This window comes from Manduca sexta, chromosome 12 (assembly GCF_014839805.1).
Source record: "Manduca sexta isolate Smith_Timp_Sample1 chromosome 12, JHU_Msex_v1.0, whole genome shotgun sequence".
In the NCBI taxonomy this organism is placed as follows: Eukaryota; Metazoa; Arthropoda; class Insecta; order Lepidoptera; family Sphingidae; genus Manduca; species Manduca sexta.
This window is the reverse complement of record NC_051126.1, coordinates 8,782,863-8,808,937: the sequence shown is the minus strand read 5'-3', so window position 1 is coordinate 8,808,937 and position 26,075 is coordinate 8,782,863. Positions and strand designations below refer to the sequence as shown.

At 34.6% G+C, this 26,075-nt stretch overlaps 3 protein-coding genes and 1 long non-coding RNA gene across 4 annotated transcripts; 3 read left to right on the top strand and 1 right to left on the bottom strand.

Moving 5' to 3' along the window:
* Positions 1-337: 337 nt before the first annotated feature.
* Positions 338-2,792, top strand: LOC115441536. Its single transcript, XM_030166356.2, has 3 exons — positions 338-1,218; positions 1,986-2,254; positions 2,695-2,792. The coding sequence occupies exons 1-3, from the start codon at positions 1,003-1,005 to the stop codon at positions 2,756-2,758; spliced, it is 549 nt and encodes a 182-aa protein (XP_030022216.1). The 5' UTR covers positions 338-1,002; the 3' UTR covers positions 2,759-2,792.
* A 1,054-nt stretch (positions 2,793-3,846) lies between these two features.
* Positions 3,847-5,065, top strand: LOC115441537. The gene is made up of 2 exons (XR_003938476.2): positions 3,847-4,189; positions 4,610-5,065. It is a non-coding gene; the product is annotated as an uncharacterized LOC115441537 (long non-coding RNA).
* A 1,273-nt stretch (positions 5,066-6,338) lies between these two features.
* LOC115441540 (histone H3.3A) lies at positions 6,339-7,619 on the bottom strand. The gene is made up of 3 exons (XM_030166359.2): positions 7,423-7,619; positions 6,971-7,258; positions 6,339-6,886 (listed from the first exon to the last, which is right to left on the bottom strand). Exons 2-3 carry the CDS (start codon positions 7,250-7,252, stop codon positions 6,758-6,760), a joined length of 411 nt encoding a protein of 136 aa, XP_030022219.1. The 5' UTR covers positions 7,253-7,258; positions 7,423-7,619; the 3' UTR covers positions 6,339-6,757.
* A 1,203-nt stretch (positions 7,620-8,822) lies between these two features.
* LOC115441538 (RING finger protein unkempt) lies at positions 8,823-24,540 on the top strand. The gene is made up of 6 exons (XM_030166358.1): positions 8,823-9,175; positions 9,257-9,466; positions 14,824-15,107; positions 15,374-15,474; positions 15,555-15,792; positions 16,168-24,540. The coding sequence occupies exons 1-6, from the start codon at positions 9,117-9,119 to the stop codon at positions 17,136-17,138; spliced, it is 1,863 nt and encodes a 620-aa protein (XP_030022218.1). The 5' UTR covers positions 8,823-9,116; the 3' UTR covers positions 17,139-24,540.
* The last annotated feature ends 1,535 nt before the right edge of the window (positions 24,541-26,075 follow it).

Sequence of the window (26,075 nt, the reverse complement as noted above, 5' to 3'; positions counted from 1 at the left end):
AAAATTAAACAAACTGTAGTTCGAAGAAATTCGGTACTTAGTTCTATAGTTTATTGTAAATTAACAGCTTCTTAACGAGTGCTTTTATATACCCAAACCTCATTTGGTACTTGAATACCAAATCAGGGTTTTGATATCTTTTTTTAACCTTTATCTAAAATAGCAATTTGCAACGGTTTGTAGTTGACTGACCGAAAAGTGTTTATTTTAGCAGGTCTGCGAATTTAACATAGCCGATAGACAAAGCATCTATCGATATCGATAAGATGTCAGAAGGGATCGCAACACAATTAAATTTCTTGCTGTCTAAGATAGAGTACGCTCAAATGTCATAGTGTTACTTCTATGCTTGTCATTATTCTGAGGATTAGACATTAAAATTTATATGCACTATCAAATTGACAAAATAATTACCAAAAAGGTCGAAATATGCACAAAATACGTATGATAAAACGCTATAACTATGGCTATAACCTTATAACCAATTGTAGTTTTGATGACAACGTACCTACAATAAAATATATTTCTAGATTTAATAAACTAAAATTGTAAAGTTTGTATCTAAATTATACCAATTTTTAAGGTAAAAATAACCCAGACACGTCAACTTACAGGAAACGTGGTGCCATTTCTGTCTTGAGCCATTGATAACAGAGTTTTACATAAAACACAATTTAATTTATCACGGAATCGTTCCGATAGTGAACTCGGAAGATCATTACTCTGTTTAATATTTTTTACACGTCTAACACACCTAACTAATTTCTCTAAAATGAACTATTAAATTAAGTTTAAAATTTTCAAATAGACCTAAAATTATTTTATTCAAGAAATAATTCGTAAATCTTTGCACATTTCCGCCCGTAACTCGCGAGTCAAGTATAAAACGAATTATTCGAAGCTGTTTTCTTGGTCAGGGATGCATCTAGACAGCCTTTACAGTTATTTTTTTATTCTCCAGACTATAGTTTAAAGTTAGCTATTCACAGATATATAATAATTATGGTTCGCGTAGTTAATGTTGCAGTTTCCAATCTTAATCGCTCAATTCGCAATGTTGAATTGAAAACAGATAAAATAAAACAAGAAATAATACAAATGCAGACAGTTATTGAAAATATTCAACATCAAATGGATTCAGAGAAATATCAAAAAGATGCTCTATCAAACGAAGTTGACAAATGTTACATAGAACTGAATCATTTACGAATAGAATCGGTAAGTGTGTACGGCAGTATTTGTGTCGTTTGCATCTACATCGACATTATAATAGACCTACTATGTATTTCTTTGGAATTCAAGGAATCTCTACCTATATGTATGTATTTTCCAAGTTATCATCTGTCGATACCGCCTATGCCTACTTCTATCAATCATCCAAACAGCTTGAAAATCTTTAGAATTACGCTTAATTTCCTATACATAACATAAATAAGATAGGTAGTAAGATTATGATTTTCGGCAGTGGAAAGTATATGTAGTACATAGGTACTATCTTTTGCTCGCGGCTTCCTCACGTGGAGGTATGTATTACCTAAAGAAACTAGCCTTCCTGGATCTGTAGTAAATAACGATTGATATGGTCGTGAAAACATAAAATATTAGACTGATAAAGTGACTTTTTCGTAATATTAATGGATTTTAGGATATACACTTGGTTTCAACTTCGTTTTTTTTCACAGTAGGTAGATGACAACAAATTCACATATCAAAATAGATACTTAGATATTTTTTGTTTCGTCAAACTGATCAACGCACACACGCCATTTATCTGTAGAGGTAGGCAGAGGCGCAACTAGTGCATCCACTTTTCGCCATGTGTGTGTATTCCATTAGTTTCAAAATGTAATTAAGCAAACTTTGCAATATATCGGGCACAAATTCTAGATTTCAATCTGTTGATGTTACTCATCAAACCAATTCTTTACTTCGCAACCCCAATTACTTACTACATACGTATTTAAGCATTAAAATGTTGTTATCAGGACCACAAACTTGCCTCGGTGTGGCAATTACGGGCAGATTTAAGCGAAGCAACGAAATTTGTTGCCGAATCCTGTGATGCGAGAACCTTGTTGATTAAAGCTACAGACATTGATTTAGCACACACTCTTAATTCACACAATCAGCAACATTCTGAAAATGTTTTATTAAATCGTAAAAAAATTGAAAAATATCTAGAGAGACGTGAAAAGGCAATTACAAAACGAAAAAACTTATTAGAAAAACCCGAGAAGGATAGCGAATTCATTCGGTAAGAGTTGTAGCACCTAAGTATTAATAATCTGGTAGAAGATTTTCTTAACTGTGTTTCAAAAACCTAGCACCTCCAAAAAATATTGTTCTTATTACTAAGTTGCCGCAGCGCAGCGCGTTAACTCACCTGTTAAATGGGTATTTACCTACTTTTAATTATACCTGTAAGCCAGACTTACCCTAGAATCTTGTTGGCCCATCCCAGAATACGGCTACTCACGCCTCAAATCTATCTCTTATTTTTGAAAACCGGAAGCAGTCTTTTTTCTTTCGAAATCTGGCCCAGCATCAAACATAATGGCTTCATAGCCCTTGCACAAGATTTCAGTTATTAATTCTAGGTACATATTTACGGACTACCTACCTATCCAATTTTTTTGCTGAAGATACTTGCCTAGTTATGGTACTAATAGAATATGTATTACTTTTCCATTACAGTATAAAAGAAGCTCTTAGCTATTCGGAACAAATGGTTGCAAATGTTAAGAATCAAGAAGTATAATGGAATATGCACCGACGTGATGCATTATACTTAGGTAAGTGTTCTTGCTTCACTTGGTCACTGGTGCTTGCCTCGTTAGTAAATTTTGTTATATGGCATTATTGGCATACCTAAGTGGTCTCTAGCGACAAAATGCGAAATCGGTAGGGTTGCCAAATAAAATCGAATATGAAAGAAAAAAAAATAGTATTCAATCGAATCTGCTAGTCTAAGAGCCCGTGAACCCCAGACCTTTGTTATTTAATAAAAGCTGAAAGTTTGTCAGCGCATGCTCCCAACACAGGTAAGAACGATGGGCCATTATGAAGTTTGGGTTACAGTGGCTTTGGCAGGTACACGGTACTAAAGGTGTGTAAAATATCGATCTAGTTTCACCGATCAAAAACGTCTGGCTAACGAGGAAACATCATTTCCTTGTTACCCAAGTACTATATATAAAAATCAGCTTTTATACTATAACGTAAATAAAATTATAATTTCATGAACATTAAGGGTGTCTGGCAAGGGATTGCCACGATGTTAAGTGTCTGTCAATGAATAACGTGATTTTTAATAATTTTCTGAAGATAATATCAAAAAATCTCACTTTATTTTTTAATGAAACTAGATCGGTATTTCACACACCTTTAGTACCGTGTACCTGCCAAAGCCACTGTAACCCAAACTTCATAATGGCCCATCGTTCTTACCTGTGTTGGGAGCATGCGCTGACAAACTTTCAGCTTTTATAAAATAACGAAGGTCTGGGGTTCACAGGCTCTTGCTCTATACTTATTTCTCATATTAATTGTGTGAGGTTTATTCAAAATATAATATTGAATTAATATATGCTTCTATCTAATACTCTTGAATCAGTTACGGAATTATTGAAGAAGAGCATATTTTACCGACCACTGTTCCAATATGAGCGATCTACGATCGAAGAATTGTAATTTTTTGTTTGAAACTAGAAATCTTGTAGGTAACTTGAATAATTTTAAGAAATTGTGGTATATGGAAGACGGCCTCAATGGACTTGTCTCCAGAGCCGTAATAAATAAATTAAAAAGAAAATGTCATAACGGGCTTTGTACAATTTGTATTGATCTCATACAATGATAAAAGAGTACTTACACTTTCCATATATATTATAATTCTCTTTGACTTACACCTACACCTACATTTACATGTACTGTACGGGCTGTCAAACGATAATTAACCAAAATAGACGTTATTGCTTAAATTTTAAGGTCGCTTTCAAAGTGCTGCCGGGAGCCGCTTAGTAGTTGACACAATAAATAGATTAAAATTTACCCAAAAAATACCTACTTTTCCAGTTGGTGTTTAATAATAATGATAGCTGGTTAGAGTTCACGTTATTACAAAAAAAAACATGGGATTAGTTCGTCAATACACGACCATGAAACTGTTCCAACGTTTACATCGCGTCAGGTATTCCCAGGTTTTCTATTTCATTATATTTGTTACACAACTGAAAAGGTTATGTTCTGGGATAATTAAACAATCCCTTTATGGTGTCAATACATAAATATTCGTTTTAAACTCTTTTATGGCTGCCTGGCTTACCTCGTGAATGATGAATAAATCCTCTTTCTCACTAGACTGCTGATCATGATTTGCCCGCAATTTTATCATAAGCTAAAAAGAATAAATACCACTTTGGTCATCCAAACTTCAGCAGCACACCATTGTGAAATTCATTAAAAATACCTTACTAGTTATTGCGAGAAAATTAAGTCGCCTTTTGGTCATATTTAAAACCAGTGCTGAATATTGTGATCATTATCACCTTTCTACCGTTAATAATTTATCTATTTGAGAATTATCAGTAATATACTTTGATTTTTTCAGCAAATCTGCCCTGTCGAATCATCGGCGAGCTTTCAGCAGCAAAATTGAGGCTGCCGAAAATGAACCAATTAAATTCTCAACAAGCGGAGCTGCAAAAAAAGCTGTGAAATCACTTGTTAATAAAACAAACATTAACATGCCCTGGTATCAGCCATATTCAGTTGTCGCCAGTGTTGCAGTCTTCCTCATATATTTTTGCATATTAAGAGAAGAAAATGATGTTGATATGGAATTTAATAAGACTCTCTACGAGAGGATTAAAGGCTTAGAAAAAGAACAATTGCTTCAGTCATACAAGTATAACAAGGAAAATGGCTTAAGTGTTGTAGATATAGAGAGGCGGTTAAAAGAATTAGAAATAGAATAGAATAAAGAAGTAATATAATTTGTTAAAATTATTCAACAGTTATTTATTTGTTGTAAGCAGTGTAGTTTGTAAATAAATCTTCTCTTGGATATTGTTCTTTCAATACAATTTATTAATTTAAAAGGACTGAAGAGCTTATTACTGGGCAGTCTCTTGGCTTGAATTTTGCGAAGGTTGAAGACTGCATGATATTTTCTAAAACAGCAAGCAATCTTCAATCTAATGATCTGTTGGTCTTCAATAGATCAAAAACTACACACACACATACATATCACGCATTTAAACCCGAAGAGGTATTCAGAGGTGCAACTAGAGCACCCACTTTTCACCTAGTGTGTTCCGTCCCATGTGATAGGGGCTAGCCTAACGCCATATCGGGCACATATTCCAGACTCCGGGTTGATACTGAGTAGAAAAACTTAAATATCACATTGCCCGACCCAGGGTTCCAACCTAGGACCTCAGAGCGCTGTCGTACCGCACATGCAGTACTACTACGCCACTGAGGCAGTCCAGCAAAAACTACACAATAAAGAAAATAGAAAGCAGCATACAGCCTGTGGTGTTGTACTTGTAAATTACCACTCATATGACTTACCATTCTGAGATGTTCAAGTTTAAATTCAAGTCATAATAAATTGAGTTTTCTCAATATCATCCTTGACTATGGCGGAACTCCGCTTGGTAAATAGTAATAGTCCCTCACTCTATTACATGGAAATTGAATCCTGGCATGGCTGGTGACATAGGTGTCTTACACTTCCACTTAAAAAGTGTATTTCCATGATGTAGAAAGCAGCAGTATCAATGATATGGCTTAATTATAATTTATTAGGACTGGGTCAATAACAACCAGGCTGTTGATACCACTTATGAGTCAACTATTAACACAGGTGAATTCTACAACTATCCTAAACAATGTCACTTCACCTATTCTTTGCACTGTGTATATTTTACATATACCAGCACTCTGAAATTGTTATTAGTTGTACTTTTTATCGAACAATGTTGACAAAAAAGCATGAAAGAAAAATAAATTCATCAGAAATCAAAAAAGCAAAATAAGTACCTAATTTTACTGTTAATCCTCAAGATAATAACTTCTGCATTCAAAATATATGCATGGGTTAATGAAGAATAAAGTTTTGTTATGTACTGGTATTAGTATTAATCATATTTAATGAGTCATTGTTGAAACAATTCATAATATATTTACTTGTTATTTTTAATGAGAACCTTAAGTTACTCACAGTTCTCTAGTATTGCATCATTATGTATTGAGTCAAATAGATGCTTAAAAAGATTGACATATAACACATTTTAAACCAGATTGAAAATGTAAATGATGTGCACTGAGAAACATTGTAATTCTAAATTTCTTTATTTAACACCAATTTCTTCATTACACATTATCATAGAATGCAATAAGTCCAAATACAATTTACACAATGCTGTGCAATTGGCAACATTATCTATTACACTACCTTGGAATACACTTGAACCACTAAAATATTATAAACCTATGTTTAACATGGGATACTGTAGTAAGATGATGACGAATTTCTGCTAAATGTAAATAATAACATTTTTCATACAGTATTCCACACAAATACATAGCGCTTCTTACACAATAAGAATGTAATTAAGAGAATTCAGTTCTGCTGCCTCCTTATGATAATGATTACAATGTTAAAGTTAATTACGATCAATTAATAAGAGACAAAATGTTACGAAATTATAACTATTTTAATTAAAAATAATTTATGATAAAGTAAACTAAATTAAGCACGTTCCCCGCGGATTCGTCGGGCGAGCTGGATGTCTTTAGGCATGATGGTTACACGTTTGGCGTGAATAGCACACAAGTTGGTGTCTTCGAACAAGCCCACTAGGTAAGCTTCGCTTGCTTCCTGAGGACAAAGGAATTCTTCATGATTAGCTGAACATAATATGACTACATCCAAAATTATGTACTGCATAGACGTTAAACTTACTTGTAAAGCACCAATCGCAGCAGACTGGAACCGAAGATCAGTCTTGAAGTCCTGGGCAATTTCTCTCACGAGACGTTGGAAAGGCAGCTTGCGGATCAATAACTCAGTCGATTTTTGATAACGACGGATTTCTCGGAGAGCTACAGTTCCAGGGCGGTAACGATGGGGTTTCTTCACACCTCCAGTGCTGGGTGCCGATTTTCGGGCTGCCTTGGTAGCCAATTGTTTACGAGGAGCTTTACCTCCAGTAGACTTACGAGCAGTCTGCTTAGTACGAGCCATATTTTACTATAAACAAAACAAAAATACTGTAATTAAACACGCATGAAGTAGACTGATGCTTTATGGGATCACACAGAATATGATCCACATAAACAAGGTCTGAAAACACAGAGTGATGATAAAACAAGGAAATTATTTGATGTGCATAAAATTAAACTGTGTTACTGCACCTTTTTCAAGTTGTTTTATAAACTTTAAAGTAAATTAAACACACTTTTAACTAAATTGTTAGAGTCGTTAAACAACAAAGATCATATGCTCAAGATGGCGACGACGATCGAAGAGAATGGCGGGTGAAACTGACGCTAACATACTGCTATTTGATTGGCTGTACAGAATATGTAAAAGAGTCTACTATTGGTCTATAAAGAGTGCTTCTGATTGGCTATAACTATATTACTTCGCAACGTAATTGGTCGCCCTAATATTTCGTAATTTTTAAATTCAGTGCATTCTATGGCAATGATTTTTATTATAAATCCATGACCGCAGTTATGAACTTATAAATTCTATTTAAAATTAGGTAATATATTTAGCAGGTAATCATGTTTTATATAAAATTGTATTACAATTTATAATGTCATATTAAATGATCAATATTAATAAATGAGGATATAAGATATTTATTAATGTGTGATGAACAAATAAAATACTCTCAGAAAAATGCTCGTACCTACTTGATTCCTTCCATAATGCTGCCAACAATTAGTTTGAAAGGTAGCCTAACCTTGGCTGCCCTTTATTATGGCAATATATTTACAAAACGTGTGAATAATAAGTATATATTCACGAATCTCGCCTTCTTTATAAAAAATCTTTTATAAAAGACGTCAAACCTAATAATTCCCTCTCCGCACCGCCCTCCACCCATTACTTCATGTGTGTTTGTCTCAGCTCTAAACTAGACGAAAATTTTACATATATATTATAATTCTCTCGGACGAAAATCTACATTGCTTCTTTACCGTGTATCTTTTCAGTGCAAGGATTTGTATACTTTGACATGGATAAAATAATTGTCGTTTTCATATATTATATTATAATTCTCTTTGAATCATTGATAAATAGGGATGCCTTTATAAAAAAAACTCGTAAATCCGTCAAATATTAATCATAAAATTCAATTAAATTATAGTACTACTCATTAAATATTAAAAACATTGTTACATTGTTTTCCAGTTTAAAACCTAAATACGTAAATATAGGTTTAGCTGCAGGATTGCAGGTTTTATGCGACCCTTAAATTTTTAAAACCAGACATAAGCAAATGTAAAGCTTCAATTCAACATGACGCAATAATACTTGAAGTTGGTGGCAATAACAGACAATGCGGTAATAAGATGGTAATAACCACGGCCCGCCCAACCGGGCCCTCATATACGAGAATTCTATAATCAGTAAAGTCATTTATTTTTATAAAGAAGGTAGATATATATTTTATATTGTTAGGTATTATTTTTGATTATAACCCGGATTATTCTTCGTGAAATGGAAAAGTGCTTAGATAATTTGTGCTATTTTTTGTCTCCGTCTTTCTTATTGGTAATCGTAGTGGATGGAGTGAAGCAAATAGAAAACACTACGTGACAGCGATGTCAAAACTCAAAAGAGTTGTGTTATGTAGATGTAGTTATTTTCGAAATCAACTTTAGTTTTAAGAAATTAATGGGTTTTAGCGCTGAATTGTGTTATAATTTGTACACAAGATTGTTCTTTAAAGGAATATTGATGTTTTATAAGTTTACCTTTTCATAATATTGTTAAAAATTGTGTATCACGTGATCATATCTCATATTGAATTTTAATTGGTCCTCGGTGAGCGTGCCCTGCGCGTCGCGAGAGGCGCAATAATAGTTTTCCCAAAATGCCGTCGGAATCTAAACCTTTGTTAGCAGCCCAAACAGAAAAGCCAAATCATTACAAGTGCTGATCTTTTTATTCATATATTTATATTGTGGTATGTGGTTAAAGTTTATTTACTGAACCAGCGACTGCGTGTTACAGATATTTGAAGGAATTCCGAGTGGAGCAGTGTCCGTCATTCTTACAACATAAATGTACACAACATAGACCGTTCACATGTTTTCATTGGCATTTCAATAACCAGAGAAGACGAAGACCTGTGAGAAAGAGAGACGGATCGTTCAACTATAGTGCCGATAATTATTGTACGAAATATAATGAGACATCGGGCATCTGTGAGGATGGCGACGAGTGAGTGTTTATGCGCTGTCTTTTGTCTTCGCTTTGTTAATGTCACCCTCTCATTAAATTTTGTTTATAAACAATATTGAAGCAATCAATGTTAAAATTGTTTTGCTTAAAAAAAGTGTAATCAATGTCAGAAGTAAAATTTAAAGATTAAGTGAAGTAATTCATTATCCACTAATTAATAGATAATTAATTACTTACATGGATACATAGATCTAATTGGTAGACGATACAAAAGTACTATTTAAAGGAATAAAAAAAATCCTGATGTTTTTATCCTGGAAATGGCTTGCTTTCTGTGTAATTGTTAATAACGGTGAATATACATATACAAGAGCATTTACTAGTAAAAGAATATTGAGCATTCACTTTTTTCTAAATTTTATCAAGCCATACTTTGGACTCAATGCTTAACATCTTGTTACAACCTGATTTTAAAAAACCAGCATATTGATGTAAAATTTATCAAGCAATGGTGCAAACCAAGGTGATGCGGAGTGAGTTACATATAATAATAATATCAGCCCTGTATTATATACTTGCCCACTGCTGAGCACGGGCCTCCTCTACTACTGAGAGGGATTAGGCCTTAGTCCACCATGCTGGCCTAGTGCGGATTGGTAGACTTCACACACCTTCGAAATTCCTATAGAGGACTTCTCAGATGTGCAGGTTTCCTCACGATGTTTTCCTTCACCGTTAAAGCGAACAATAAATTCACAAAGAATACACACATGATTTTTTTAGAAAAGTCAGAGGTGTGTGCCCTTGGGATTTGTACCTGCGGATATTCGTCTCGGCAGTCCGTTCCACACCCAACTAGGCTATCGCCGCTTTTTCAGTTACATATAGTAAAAATAAATTTTAAAATTTTATGTTGTCTTGCCTTCAGCATTATATAAAACATGGTGTCAAGCATTTACAGGATTGGTACATTACATGTTTTTTTTTTTAATTGAACTTTTGTCTTGTATTGTAACATTTGTAAGAATGTTACAATACATTGTTCTAGTCTAATCTATATTCACCTTAATGATACATGGGACTGACATATTATTGTTCTAAGCTTAGTGAAAGTATTAGTAAGAGTACACTTGTTTACACTTGTTTTGCTGGTGGTAGTATATATTTTATATCCACCTGGAGAAAAACTATACTCAAGGAATTAATATCTGCCAAAGTGGCCCATGTAAGTGTCACATTCCGGGATCACCTTGTGTATATCTGGTTCCAACAGGCCAGCATAAATGTGTTGATTGTACAGGGGTTATCATCTTTTGTCGGTCAACATTCTATTGGACCCCACTCCAGTTAATATCAGATGCAGATGCTCTTTGATGTGCCAGGATAAAAAAAAACAATAACTTATAACTCTAGTCAATAAAGTTCGAACTTTATCCTCTTAATAGTTTTCATAGTTTTATTTAATACTATAACAAGAAATAAATAAGTCTTTACCTTATCGAATATTTATTATCAGAGCAAATATGTATTGAACAAAAAGATTTTTCATAAGGCTCTACTAAGTCTAAAGCAGGATTATTACGCTTGAGACTTTCCCGCCCTCACACCCACCACTACAACTCCTGTAAGCCAGGATCAGCAGTGGCACGCATTTTATGACACCGAGCAGTGAAGCTCGGCGAGTCTCAGGGTAAACTAATATGTCATTATTATTATTACGCTTGAGTCAAAATATATAGTTTTACAATGGAAAAGAATGCCTCTTTCAATTTGAACATGTTTTTTTCATATTATGCAACACATATGTGGGTCCGAGGCTGTGTTTTGAATCATCATAATAAAAACCAAAAATACTTTTGTAACATTTTAATATAGGTTCTATAAAGTTTCACCTACATAGTCTTTACAAATCGATCCCCAAGAAAGTTAAAAAAAATAGGAAATAATTCCCTCTCATTAATTTGATCATTTCTTATCTATAATTTATTCTAAAATTCAAATTAATGAAGAAAAAAAAATGTAATAACTTATTTTTTGGCTGCTGTACATGCAGCTTTTCTTTCTATCGTAAGGAAATGTACTTACCTTAAACATTTCAAGGTGAAAGAAAAGACAAAAAAAGTGCATTTTTGTAATGAGGATAGGAAGTCAAACAGGATTATCTATCTGAGTTTGTGTGGCACAACCAGTGTTGATCAGTATAATCAATAATATCTGCATGGATTTTTGAGACAGTGCAGCAAACAAAGCCTTCACCACTGTAGTTTCAATAAAACTTTTTTAGAAGACTGCCCACCTTTTTCTAAGGTATTGAGATCTGTATTCACAGATTTTAAAAAGAATGTATAGTCTGCATGAAAATTAGTAATTTATATAAAAACTATTTTGATTCCAATTGATCCTGTTGAATATTGGGATCAAAAGACTATAGGACCCAAGAGGTTAACCATTGGAGTTCTATCAAAGTTAGAAAGTATTAAAAACTTTCCCTATACATTTTGTAGGATATGAAATTTCAATTTCCTTTTAAATATAACACAATTTTGTATCCATCTTTGTGTAGACCGTCATTAATGCAAAATTTGAAATGTTTGTAATGTTCATACACTTTTCTTATTACATATCAAATAAATATTACTTTGCTTATAAAAAATAAAAAATGAAACTGTAGCAAATAATGTTCTTCAAAAAGTATGGATATGCTATGGCGTGAATAGGATATGTCCCAACAAATCACATGAAAATAGTGTTCTGTTACCCTAAATGCACTTGTTGTACACATTCTTGATGTTGACGTGCTATATGAAAGAGATGACGTATTTCAAGTAGTAGCTACGAAAAGACAGTAAGTATTTGTAATTGACGCATAGAGTATGCAAACATCTCATTTGGGACTATTTCCAGTCTTAACATTGTCCATCCTAATGACATATCTACCTCTTTATTAATATTAAAAATCATTGGCTTCGAATCTCTAATTAGAACTGTATTTATTTTTTTGTTATCTATACTTTATTACGTAAAGCTGAGCAGTTTGTTTGTTTGTTTGAACGCGCTAATCTCGAGAACTGCTGGTTCGAATTGGAAAATTATTTTAGTGTTAGATAGCGCTTTGTTAGTGGAAGGCTATAGGCTATATATCATCACGCTATGACCATTAGGAGCGGAGCAGGGATGAAAAATGTTGCAAAAACGTGAAAAATTTATTACTTTTGAGAGCTTCCATTGCGTGTGCTGCGTAATCTGTTAAACAAACAGGTGTGTCGGAATTGTCTCTCTTAAAAAAAATATTATAAAACAAAGACCAAAGACTAGTCACATCTGTCCGCCTCACTAAACGCGATAAACTCAAAAACTACCCAACGGATTTCGATACAATTTGGTATGGTGATAGTTAGAGACCCTGGTATGGACATGGATTCCTTTTTGTCCCGGAAAAAATAAAAGGATTTTAATCCCGGAATCATTTGCTTGTTTATTTGAAACGCGCTAATCTCAGGAATTATAGGTTCGAATTGAAAAATTATTTCAGTTATTTACGTTATTTATCAGGGAAGGCTAAAGAGTCTATATTATATAACATCACGTTTGACCAATAGGAGCGTAGCATGAATAAAAAATGTTGCAAAAACGGGGAAAATTAATTCGTCTTGAGAGCGTCCGTGGCGTGCGCTCAGTAAATAGTTACAAGTTTCTATCCTGGAAAAATATATAGCGAATAAATATATGTGATTTTTATAACGGAATATTTTATCCCGGAAAAACTGTTTCACGCGGGCGGAGCCGCGGGCAAAAGCTAGTAATAATATATAGTAACAAACATTGATATGATAAATTGTTTTTTTCTATAAAATAGAAATGATATTGGTTAGTTAACTGAGAAATGTCACTGTAGGGTTTTGGTTGGTGGGCCAGTGTAAAATGTAGAGTATAGTATTAGGGGTCAGGCCAATTGCTGCTCAGTGTTTCTATTTGAGCACCTTATAAATTGTATCCACATATATGGACAGCTGAATACTGGGTCTTAATAACTCCACTGATTTCCATATAACTGCTCAGTCACCCTTGAGGTTGGGCAATATTTGTAACGGCATTTTTTTCCGCAAAAATAAAATTTTAATGGCTAACTAAGGTATATAATATGCAAATAAATATTCAATTTAAATTAGGCACTTCGTCAGAAAATATTGAATGTGCATATAACCATTAAAACATAAATTGGAAAGAATATTATATTACTCGCTTCCACCCTAAGATCTTTTTATTACATAGATACGTAGTCCGAGCTCAATACTGGCAAGACGAAAGCAAGGTAATTGCCCGAAATTCACTTAGTCAACCTCCAGCCACTATCGCGGCTAGTCGGCTTATTAACTTTTTGTATTTTTATAAATAAAATGCCTTCCTCTGTTTTAAACGTTGTACAAATTATACCCCAACTGTGAATGAAAAAAACGTTTAATTTCATATGTTAGTAATAAGCATACACTATTTAACTTATTTTTAAACTAATAAATGCATTTCGTTATCGTTAATCTTTCAAGCAGTCTCTGCAGCACTCGTGCCACGGTGGAACTCATACTAGTAAATATAGAGATATTACATATTTTCCACTGTGCGATATGAAAGACGTCAAAGAAAAAACGAATCAGAAAAATACAATTAAATTACTGTTTTCGAAACTCAAATGTATCAGTTGAATACCTACATTTATAACTTTGAATTTAGAATTCTTAACGAAAGAGGACATATTTCAAATTAACGTGGCCAGTACGACAAAACACCAATTTCACATGTAAAGACCTAATATTAATATCTAAGCAGTCAAATTCGTTTAATATGATTCATTCATATTACGATATGTTAGTCCCTGGAACTTGAGGCATTTCTTCATACATTTTTTCACGCTTACTACGATTTGTCATTCCGTTTAATACACCATCCGTCTGTAGGCGTGTTATCTCAAAATGATTAAACATTTTTGACCCAGACGAATTAGATTTATAAATTCTATGTCTTTATGTTATGGGAAAAACGTACCATGATGGTAACACAAGTAAAAAAGACTGATTGTTCTTGCTAGTATCAATTGTGATGGGTCGGAAAAGTTTCACACATCAAACCTTTATTCCCGAAGGAGATAGCAGTGGTGCAACCAGGGCATCCATTTTCGCATATATCCTTATTGGGCACACATTCCAGACTCCAGGCTGATTCTGACCAGAAGAATCCAATATTCCTTTTTTCAAACCTATAATTTTAATTTCAATACATTAAATATCCAGACCAACCCAAATTGACCACTATCTGTCTCGTAACAACGCTCACACATTGTTCAAGTAAATATTGTGTTGTCGGAGTGAACATAATAAAATAAATGATATTTGTTGATGCAGGTGTCCGTACCTACACCGTACGGCCGGGGATACGGAACGGCGGTATCATTTGCGCTACTACAAGACTTGCATGTGCGTGCACGATACGGACGCGCGCGGGCTGTGCACTAAGAACGGTGCGCACTGTGCGTTCGCGCACGGCGCGCCCGACCTGCGCCCGCCCGTGCTCGACGTGCGCGAGCTGCACGCGCTGGAGAACCCCGACGCGGCCGACGCCGACGCCGCCGCGCCCAATGCGCTCGACCGCGAACGGAACCTTATGAATGAAGACCCCAAGTGGCAAGGTTCGCTTTTTCTTAAATATATATTGAGATGACCCGTTATTTAAGATCGTAGTAGCAATAACACTATCTGTTCTGGTAGTAAAGTACGTGTTTAGTTAGTAGATAAAGAATCGTAATATTGATTTTGGTATCAACTTCTACCCACAACAACAAAGTTTGTTAAAGACTCGTAATTATTAAAATTTTCATGAGTTTTGAAAAAACTTTTGCAGTTTTTGTGAAAAGTATAGATGAAGTTAGTTTTCAATGAATAATGTTTATTACAGATACAAATTACGTATTATCATCATACAAAACAGAACCTTGTAAAAGACCACCTAGATTGTGTAGACAAGGTTATGCTTGCCCTCAATACCATAATAGCAAAGTAAGTATTATATTTGCCTATATTTTATTAAAACAATTTATAGAGACAAAATATTCACAGTATAATATATTTGCGACCAGGATAAACGTAGATCCCCAAGAAAATATAAGTATCGTAGTACGCCGTGTCCTAACGTGAAGCACGGAGAAGAATGGGGCGAGCCAAGCAATTGCGAAGCGGGTGACGCTTGCGGTTACTGTCACACACGCACCGAGCAGCAATTCCACCCTGAGATATACAAGTCTACCAAATGCAACGATGTGCAGCAGGCGGGCTACTGCCCGCGCGGTCTGTTCTGCGCCTTTGCGCACGTCGAACGTAAGGATTTTTTTTGATAGTATAGTCCACTAAATAAGTAAACGAAAACCTGGTGCTCAGTCGAGAGGACTGTCCACTGTTCCAGAAGAATCATGAATGCATTAGAGGTCTTAAAGAAAATGAGTAGGGATTATGGATGGAAGGTAGTCATTGAATCTCAAGGAATTTCATTCCCATAGAAAACGTAATCAGGACCGTAATACATGCGTGACTGCTTTACTACCTTTTTCGAGCCAGCTCATTTATATTTTATACTTATCTCCAGCGTATTTATATTCCACTTTTGAGTCATTCATCAGTACCAAAATTTTTAGGGCAGTATTGGCTGGCGCCGTATTCTGTTCTCCGCGACCCTTATTAATCGTTTATCCACAGCGGAGGAGCCTAGCATGCGCGATCCCGTTCCTCAAGAATGTGGCACCAGCCTTGCTGAACTGCTGTCTTCGGCTCTACCGGCTGACAAGAAGCAGGAACGGGCAGCATCACCTCTCGTGACGCTCACTAACGGCGCCGGGGATGGGTCTGAATGTGCCTCCACGTCCAGCGGCGGCTCCGGCGGCAAGCTGGGTGTGGCGCGTCTCACGCGCGCCGCACCTTTCGATGCCACTGTGCTGCAAGAGGTGGTCGGATGCGCGCTCGATGATATTCATCTCGATGATCCGTTGAATCTGGTCGCGGCACTCGACCGCGATTTGTCCGACGGCGAGGGTCCGCTCGGTGGTTCCGCACCGGTGAACATACCGCAGCCTCGCGCCACACTGCGCGGGTTCAGCCCGCCTGGCGGAGGCGGCGGCGGCGGATCACCGTTGCCGGCCTTTTTGCGGTATAACAGTGACGCATTCGGCGCGTTGAAGGCGGGCAGTTTCGGCGCATTCGAGGGTGGCGCCGCGGAGGTGTCTCGGTTGCGTGAGGAAGTGGCGGCGGCGCGCGCGGCCGTGGCGCGGTGGGACGAGCGCGTGGCGCAGGCCCGGGCGGCATGCGAGGCGTGGAAGCGCGAGGCGGAGGAGGCGTCGCGCAAGGCGTCGCTGGCGGAGCGGCAGCGCGACGAGGCGCTAGCGCACGCGCTGGCGCTGCGGCGCGAGCTGGACGCGCTGACGACGGCGCGGCGCGACCCGCGCGGCCTGCCGCTGCCGGCGCTCAAGGCGCTGCAGGCGCGCGCGCGTACCGACCTCGAGGAGATCGAGAAGGCGCTGTACCTGGAGACGGCCACGAAGTGCATGGTGTGCGAGGAACAGCCGCGCGCGGTCACGCTGGCGCCCTGCAACCACTACGTGCTGTGCGACGCCTGCGCTGCCACTACGGACGAGTGCCCCTACTGCCAGACACCCGTGCAGCGCCATCAGTAGCACCCGCAGAATACTCTAAAACTGGACATCAATTAATCAATGTTTTAACATCTGAAGTACTATTGCCTCCAGCAAGTCAGTAAACAAATATTTTTTTGCTTTTGATTAGAATTCAGTTTTATTTGTATATGCTATTTTATAAGCATATGCAAAAGAAATAAGGGGCATTTACAACTTGGCCACCGAGAAAACTTTCATTATTGCACTACTAAATATACCTATATGTAGCCTCTTATTTACAAAAAATCTGTTCTGCTTAATAATAATTTGTATAATAAGTATATTATTCAATATACCTAATCCTAGGTATACACATACTTGAAATGTTAGTAATTTGCACTAACTGGTTGCATTTTTCTATGCATTTTTTAAATATTTTGGTATGAGTACTGAGAAATTTAATAGCATCTAAAATACCATTTTAAACTATAAAGCACACACTTGTCTTGAGAAAAAAGGTGGCATGTTCGAGTTAAATAAATAACAAATATATATTTGTTTCAATATTATTTAATAATAAAAATGTTTATATTTTGTTACAGTTGTATCGTAGTACTCTATAATGTCATTTATTTTTCAGGCAGTTGTGTAGAATGTAAAAATACTTGTTTTGAGCTACTCCATATTTTTAGCAAGAGTTGTAGTCATCGCTTTTGTATTAGTGTCACGCATTGTTTGTAAAAATATACAACTATTTCGTATTTCATTTAGCGTCAGTTTTGGTTGTAAAAAAGTATTAATTTTAGTTACACTATTAATTTTGACAGAATATTTTTTTTATGCTTAAACAATTCAAGCTAGCAATCAAACTAGGTGTAATAAACAAGCAATACTATTATCATGTAAAAAGACTTATTAAACAAGAACCTGGTACAAATACTATATGTATATGAATATTTTAAATGAATAATGAAAGAATCAAATTATCAAATTATGGACACCTTTTTTCGATATTGATACAAATATGATGTTTTAAGGCGATACCTCAAGGTCCATTTTCATACATTTTGTTTCACCTTTAATCTGGGTAACTAAACAAGTATTGGCAAGTAAAGAATTTAAATTCACGTCTAGTTAGTGATTAGTTCTCGCAGTTGAAAGAAAAACGTAAAAATAATTAATAACCATGGATAGTTCTGCCTTTAAAATTTCGTCATATTAAAGGTGAAACAAAATGTTTGAAAATGGACCTTGAGGTATAGCCTTAATTTATAATTTTTGGTATTAACATTTATAAACAATCTTATAGGAACCTGTGTCACATTTTTAACATACAATGCAAGTCATAAATGATATCGTAGTATATGTCTTGGGCATATAAAATTATTTTGTTCCGTTTCTGAGGATTCACTCTGCAGGGTTATGTGTAACGGGTAGTTATTAAAAATAGATAATAAAAAGAATTTTTAAAACTTATTACAACAGACATTTATGCATTAGGTATAAATATATATTTGTCCCCTTATTTAGTACCAATCAGATTAAATTGCGCTATCACACGTCGTAATTGAAAAATTGTGTCACCAGCATTACAGTTTTTTTTTATTTTTAAAAATATCATTTGTTCTTAAAAAAATTCACGGCGTCTTTTTAGAGCAGTTCTAATACTTCGGTGCATTACTTACGATCAGCCTCCTGCTTGAGCCTACTCCCTTGAAGGTTATAGATGTGTCACAAATAAGTATATATATATTTATAAAAAAAAAATGTGCTCCATTCGTTCGCAAATGTTACATATTATATAAATGATGTTTACGTAAAACATTCGAAGGGATTTCAATTCTATTACAAACCTGATACCTTTTATGAGTAGGTAAGGTTATTGCGCAAAGAGGATTGTCTCGAATTTATCTGAAAACGGCTTCTATCGTTACAGAATATTAAGCAGTTATTTTAAATGATCGTCTTTGATGGAAGGTACTATTGCCTTTGTTTGATTTTATTTTTATATACTACATGTTCGGTTTTATATATAGTCAAGGAGTCTTATTCCGTCTACGGGGGCGAATCAGTTTTTTTGCAACTATAGGCGTTCTGACAGAATGACAGCTTTGATAGCGTTATAGGTAAAAGATTTACAAAACCTCTTTTTACAGCAACATCCATGATGGCAAAAAGATGGATATGCCCTCGTAGACGGAATAGGGTTCTCTAACTAAAATCAACTACAATATGTTATGATGAATTCATAATATCGATAGAGGTTGTAAGACGAAAGAAATAATTAACACAGTTCACGTTTTCCTGTTTCACTGAGAATTTATGTAACAGTCGATGCGTGGTTGTCCTTGTTGTGTTAATTGTAAATTATATTATTCAACTGAAAAAAAAGTTAAGTTTGGCCAGGGACCCAGAAACTCTTAAAATCCGTGAATGTTCGTACATAACAAAGTTACAAAAGTACATATTGAAAGTTATAGTTTGATCTTCTTGTTTCGTCAATTCTTCTGTTAATCCCATTCCAATGTGGGTTTGATGCATTATACTTTTTACACACGCTGCAAAAGTGATTTGCTTTCCTTTTTAGGAGCAGCTGACTGTAACTGACTCGCTCAGTTGTTGGCCGGCCTAAGCATATATTCATAATATTGTATTAGATTAATTTCGTAGCATTCTTTATTTAAATTATTAACATATTACCTTCTATAGTAATGGGCGTGGTGGTTTCAATTAAGGCACACAGTGACGTAGCGTAGAGAGATACATAATATGAGTTTACATTACGTGATCATACTGAGTGGATAGAACACTTATAAATGGAAGACTATTAGTCGCAAAGATGTGGTGAGTGAATTTGCAACTATCCTCTTGTACGGACCAATAATAACATAAGCTGACTATTTAAGGATTGCTATATTCAATAGAAAAATTTGGCGTTTGTGTTTATACAAAAATACAATATCAGTGCACTGCTGACTTAGTTGTTCGTAGATTTACGCTTTTAAGCCCTGTATTTAACTACATTTCGAGTGTCTTGTATAGCAACACTACAAAAAATAGATTATGCAGTCACATATCGCTCCACTAGCTAACATTATGTGAAATGTTCACATTCGCCAATTATTTGTCATTAGATCCGCAACCACTAACCTGTGATCTTTTTTGAACGTTGGTAATGGTGGTTTTAAGCTTTATTTGGTTAAGACAGATTGACGCATAATTATTTGATAGTGACATGATTCAATTCTGCCTGTAAATAATTTATTGTCCAATTGTTTATGGTGACCAAAAACTGCAGCGCATGACCAAGCGGCTACAACACGCTACTAGGTAAACAGCTCCAATTTAATAGAATATATATGCACTGTGTTAATTAGAGTTTATGACAAAAAACGAGTGAAGGCTTTAGTCAGGCGGTGCAATCGATTTCTTGTTTATTTCTAATAATGGTTTCTGTAACAATGTGCAGTGAATCATTGTAATATTACTTCAATACAAATCGATATAACTCATACGCAAATTATGTAGTTTATAAAATTTAATTAATAAGTAATTAAATATGTAGATTCTTACGCTGCCTGAAGTATATCAAATTATAAACTAAAGAACTTCTATATAGAGTTTTTCTTTTATAACGAATAATAACAATATTAGAAATTAAAAATATTTTATGTATTTGAGATATATTGAATTCTCCTTTTGTACCGATATATTATGATAGTAATATAAAGCATATAATTTAGATTAATATTTAGATTAAGTAGTGTTTTCAAATTGTAATGGACTTTATTTTTTAAATAGTAGTTGCTAACGTCGCCTGTATGTCGTAAACAAAGCAATACTACCTTAATCGCCTTAAATACATATCGGGCCATTACATGTATGCGGACTGAATTCACTATTCAATCAAATTTGTTATTTGCTGTACAAAAAAAAATGCGATATGAAAAGCGGACCATTTGAATAGAATTGTGGCAATAGCCATAACATGTCGAATCGCAGATTGCTATGGTCTATCTGCAGCTCGACAACGAATTTTTATTTTTAACAACAGTCATTTTTGGTAATTTCCCAGTCCGTCTACAATTTTGCGATACTATTGGACGAAATATAGCATCAATTGACAGGTACAAAATTAATTATTTACAGTCTTACTTATAAAAATATCGCAAAGTTATGCTTAGTTACGTCTTGACTAGTCTGCTCTTCAACTTTTAATCGTCGGTGATGTTTTATTTTGACAGCTATTTAAGCAATGCTTAACCACCTCTTGACTCTAAAACAAGTTTATAAGTAAAATTTTTGGTAATCGGTGGCAAAGCAATTGATTAAAACATAAGACGAGCTTATAAGTAAGACTGTTATAATACAAGATAGCAATTCTAGCAATAAGAGTTAATTAAAACTTATTAAACCGATGTGTACTATATTGCAGACTTATGTACGCTAACAAATTTTGAAATTGTGTGGTTCAGTTCCCATTATCGCAGTGTCCCGCAAGATATTCATTGTTGGATTTTATAATGAGCAGCAGTTTACTTACAACAGCCATGAGTGATATTTTCTATACTTACATTTGAGAAATTAATAAGTATATAAACAATAAGGAACACTGCCAAAATGTACCTTCATGTAAATTATTTGACCTCAAACAAACATATTTTTGTGAACGAGAGCTGTAAGTATGCTTGGTGAGTTTTGTAGCATGGAAGCTTGCACTGTATGGCAGTTACTTTAACCATTGTATAATAAACTATAGTATTTTTGAGTAAAAACTGTTAAAAACGCATATTGTTTTGTAAGACCGCTTTTTATATGACCAATCGCTTAGAACAACTGCCATACACGAGATTGTTACAAAACTCATCACTTGCGAATTGTCATACTACAATGGCGTTTACATCGTGTTTTAATATTTCTTATCTTGCAATTATGGGCATTTGTTGAATAATTATAGTATACGCCATGATGTTGTAAGTAACTGTCGTAACTACTTACTGTTTGTCGACACGGTACATTTTGTACAGGTATTGATAAATGCATTGTTTAGAATACTGATCAGATATAAGGTGTTGCGAAAATTGCTTTAGAGATTTATTTCATAAATTTTATAGAGTATCAATGTGTAGTATATTAAAAACTTTATTAAAGAAAGCAACCGGACTGGAAACTATAATGTTTTAAATGAAAGTAATGAAGTTATTATGCTATGGACTCTGAGCGTACCTAATTGGTTCTTTAAATTGAAATAAATATGTTCTTTCGTCACGATAAATTTCCAAAGGTAGTAGGTACACGTAAGATTGATCGATCACGTTGTGCGATTCTAAAACATTTTCTATTAGAAATGTAAACGATATGAATAATAGAGTCTCAAGCATGGATGATGTATTTCAAATGATGGGTGTGAAGCAAAATGTTCTGTGTGGCAATTTGTGTGTATGTAGCTTGCTAGTGTTTTTGATGATTTAAATTTAGATGTGTATTAGAGTCATATTTATTTTTATATACTTAGAGTATATATCACATGGAGGGATATAATAAAAATATTGATTACACTATTTATGGATCCTGAGTGTATGTAATTACTGTGTTAAATGTTAACGATGATATTAGACGGTAAGGAAAGGTTTCTTGTTCATAATAAACACATTATTTCTGTATTCATGAAATGATGAAGCATCTTTCATTGCCTGCGCTACACGTATGCCTACACTTGATTAAAACAATTAAAATTAATCCTCGTTTCCAAATGCTCATTAAAACAAAACTTGAATAAATAATTATTTTGGATACGTGACTTATTCTATGCCCAATTGGGATAGTGTTTTGATGTATAAGAATTTTTGGAGTTATCAATATAAGTTTCAGATGTGACATTTGTATACTTTTATGACAAATTGCACATGCATGCATATTACACAGTCACCGGTGTAATAACTAGTAACTGGTTGTTTCATCTGAGTTTATCATAACATTAATAATAATAAAAGTTTCAACTATAACAAGGGGGATGAGGGATGCTTTAAACGAAGTTTATATGTTTACCGCCTATGATATACTCTAATATCTTTAAGTCTGAATAGTAGTATTAGTAATGCTTTCAAATATGTGTGAAGTACGTGGATTTGCAAGTATAACGTTATTGGGTATAAACAATAGTTGCGAAGTAGCGTATAACCATACTACCGCGTCGCTTCTATGGGCCAGTACTATCATGCACTGTATTGTGGCTGCATTTGATGTTTTACAATAGTCCAGTACAATGGGACTTGATGAAAATATTTAAGATATGGAAATAATTACTACAATTACCATCAGAAATGTGATAAGTTCTCTTTCGATTCGTGTGCCTCTTGGTTTATAGTTTATACCTTGGTATAGATACGGATTCGATAGGGGACTTTTCAGAATTAATTTGTGAGTAATATAAGCCTATAGCATTCTACAATAGTTTTTGACTTAAATATAAAATGTTTGTTCCCATGAAAGCGCACGGCCTGGCTACTCACCGGCCACTGCACAGCGGTGTGGTTATTTAGTTATTTAGTGTTGAATCCCAGGTAATCAAACTCGATGAATGCCGTGCCCTTCATAATATCCTCGTAAATTTAGTTTTAACCGTAACGTTATGCCGGTGTGTATACGTACTGACAACAATGTTTTTGTTATTCTATATAATTGTGTCGACATATTTTTTACGATATTTCAACTATAAAATAGAATTAAGCTTAATCGGTTTGGGGTCTGTTCCAAATGTATTTTCATATGGTTAACATACTTTAATAATATTATTAACACTAAATTACACATTGCAATACTAACAGATACCTAAATAACTTTGACCAATAACTGCTTTAAAAATATTTTATGTACATTGGAATACGACTCCTTAGTATCTACTATTGTTTACTTTTCACAATAGGACTGTTGAGCCACAAATGTGCAACATGTATTGCATTTTTAAATGGTTTTTATATTCATTTTACACACCATACATAATCTGTTTTTATAATTTGCATTTTTGTTATTAGGACCAAACTTGTTTATGTAGTATGTTTGCGTGAGTTGAGTGCGCTTAATAATGCTGTTCGAATTATTTGTAATTTCAAATTAATTATATTATGTACTGTTTTTTTATAATTTTATTTAATCTTTAGGTAGGTAGCTCCAACAAATTTTTTCAAATTATCATTGTTATATTAGATATAAATAATAATTTTTAGCAGAAAACCAATTGAAACATGCTTTCACGCACTGATAGCGATCAAATGAATTTTTTACTCTTTTTTATATAATTATGGATACAAAAAGGAAAAATACATTCAAGATTGTCATAGTAGATATTCTATAATGAAAATGAGGTCAAATCCATGTGATACAAACGCGAAACAGATGTGAAGGCTATAATTATTGCATAGATAGGTAGGATTAATAAATTTTTAATTCCATTCAATAATAATTATGAGTTTTATTTGAAAACCATTATTATAAGACCCTTATCATATATACGGCATTTTGTCATGATGGAAGTACAGTAAAATATAGGATTTGTTAAATCGTTTCGCTAGGGAATATTGAGCAAGGTTTGTTCCTTGGTACTAATTATAAATTCACAATAGTATATAATTACGTACCTACGTTGCCACTATGTTAATGAAGTGATCTTATATATATTCGAAGAGTTTAATAAATACGATTGTCTCATTAGTTCATTGAAAAGTTACATTTTTTAGGCCTTACCTTGCGTTTTTTAGAGGACGCAATTTTATTTTTTTGAAGTGTAGGGGGGTCAGTCTAAAGCTAAAACCAAGTTTGTGGGGTCACCACCCTTGTCCCACGGCCGCCATCTTGAAAATAGGGGTTGAAATGGTTTTAACGATGTATCTCTTAAACTATTTATCTGACAAAAAAAATGTATAAACATTTTTTGTTGCAAATTAAATTTTCTACAACTTTGGTCTAGTAACTTTTGTCGTAGAACTATAAATAAAGAAGTTATAAGCGAAAATGTTAAGAAATTCAATGTTAAGCAATGTCCATTGCAACGCCATCAGAACGTGTGTTTATAAGGTTCATAATACGTTTTTTGTACTCTCATTAATACCCAAAAACCCAAGGGACCATTAGGGAACAAAAGAACATCTGCCTGCTATTATAATTATTATTTCTAACCTCTCTTATTGTAAGAATAGCTGATAATATTGTGTTGAAGTTATAAACTAATAATAAAATATGTCGAGTAAATTAGACTTTATTGCATAATACACTATTTTATTGCACACATTATGAAACGAATATAAGTCTTCTATTTTTATTGGCAATTCGGGTGATAATATTTGAGACGTCTCGGGCTATCTCTGGATGAATATTTAATAGAGCTAAATCAGTCAACCTCTCTTCTAACATGTTTGTTCTCAACCAAGTTTTTACACGCCTTAGCATAAAAAACGATCTTTCTGATGTCGCTACGCCTATAGAAAGAAATGCATTGCGGCAAAGGTCAGAAAAATGTTTTTTTTTATTTTAGTTTTTTTTTTCAAATTTAACGTTTACGATTTGGGGGGGGGGGGAGGGGGGGGGGTCATGTCCCCTGTGACCCCAACCTTTCAGACTGCGCCTGGTAATATGTGTAAATTATTACTATTTTGTGTAAAATAAGTTGTAATATGGCAATGATTGTTGATATCGGAACAAATCGATCCGACTGGGAGCTTTCATTGTAAACACTGCCTAATCCTTTTGATATAACAGAAAAAAAATATGGTCGAATTGTATTTTTTATAGGCCTACAGAAAACGGGACTATGATATACTGCGTTTAACCTCGAAACGTCTTTGCCAACCCTAAAAAACCCTTACGCTTATAGAGGCCTCGCGTAGTGCAGGTCTTTTGTTGAATTCAGCGAGCTATTATGACTTCTACCAGCTGCCCCCTTAGAGAAAATCCCTAGTTATGCCTAAGATGATGTGAACTTTAGAAGGAGATAAATGGAAT

What these genes read in the sequence shown, in the direction of transcription:
- LOC115441536 (XM_030166356.2), top strand. Translation starts at nt 1,003, where the DNA reads ATGGTTCGCGTAGTTAATGTTGCAGTTTCCAATCTTAATCGCTCAATT. An exon ending in ATCATTTACGAATAGAATCG is followed by an intron (nt 1,219 to 1,985) that starts GTAAGTGTGTAC and finishes TGTTGTTATCAG; the next exon opens with GACCACAAACTTGCCTCGGT. An exon ending in AAGGATAGCGAATTCATTCG is followed by an intron (nt 2,255 to 2,694) that starts GTAAGAGTTGTA and finishes TTTCCATTACAG; the next exon opens with TATAAAAGAAGCTCTTAGCT.
- LOC115441540 (XM_030166359.2), bottom strand. Translation starts at nt 7,252, where the DNA reads ATGGCTCGTACTAAGCAGACTGCTCGTAAGTCTACTGGAGGTAAAGCT. An exon ending in CTGCGATTGGTGCTTTACAA is followed by an intron (nt 6,887 to 6,970) that starts GTAAGTTTAACG and finishes CTTTGTCCTCAG; the next exon opens with GAAGCAAGCGAAGCTTACCT.
- LOC115441538 (XM_030166358.1), top strand. Translation starts at nt 9,117, where the DNA reads ATGCCGTCGGAATCTAAACCTTTGTTAGCAGCCCAAACAGAAAAGCCA. An exon ending in GAAAAGCCAAATCATTACAA is followed by an intron (nt 9,176 to 9,256) that starts GTGCTGATCTTT and finishes TGCGTGTTACAG; the next exon opens with ATATTTGAAGGAATTCCGAG. An exon ending in ATCTGTGAGGATGGCGACGA is followed by an intron (nt 9,467 to 14,823) that starts GTGAGTGTTTAT and finishes TTGTTGATGCAG; the next exon opens with GTGTCCGTACCTACACCGTA.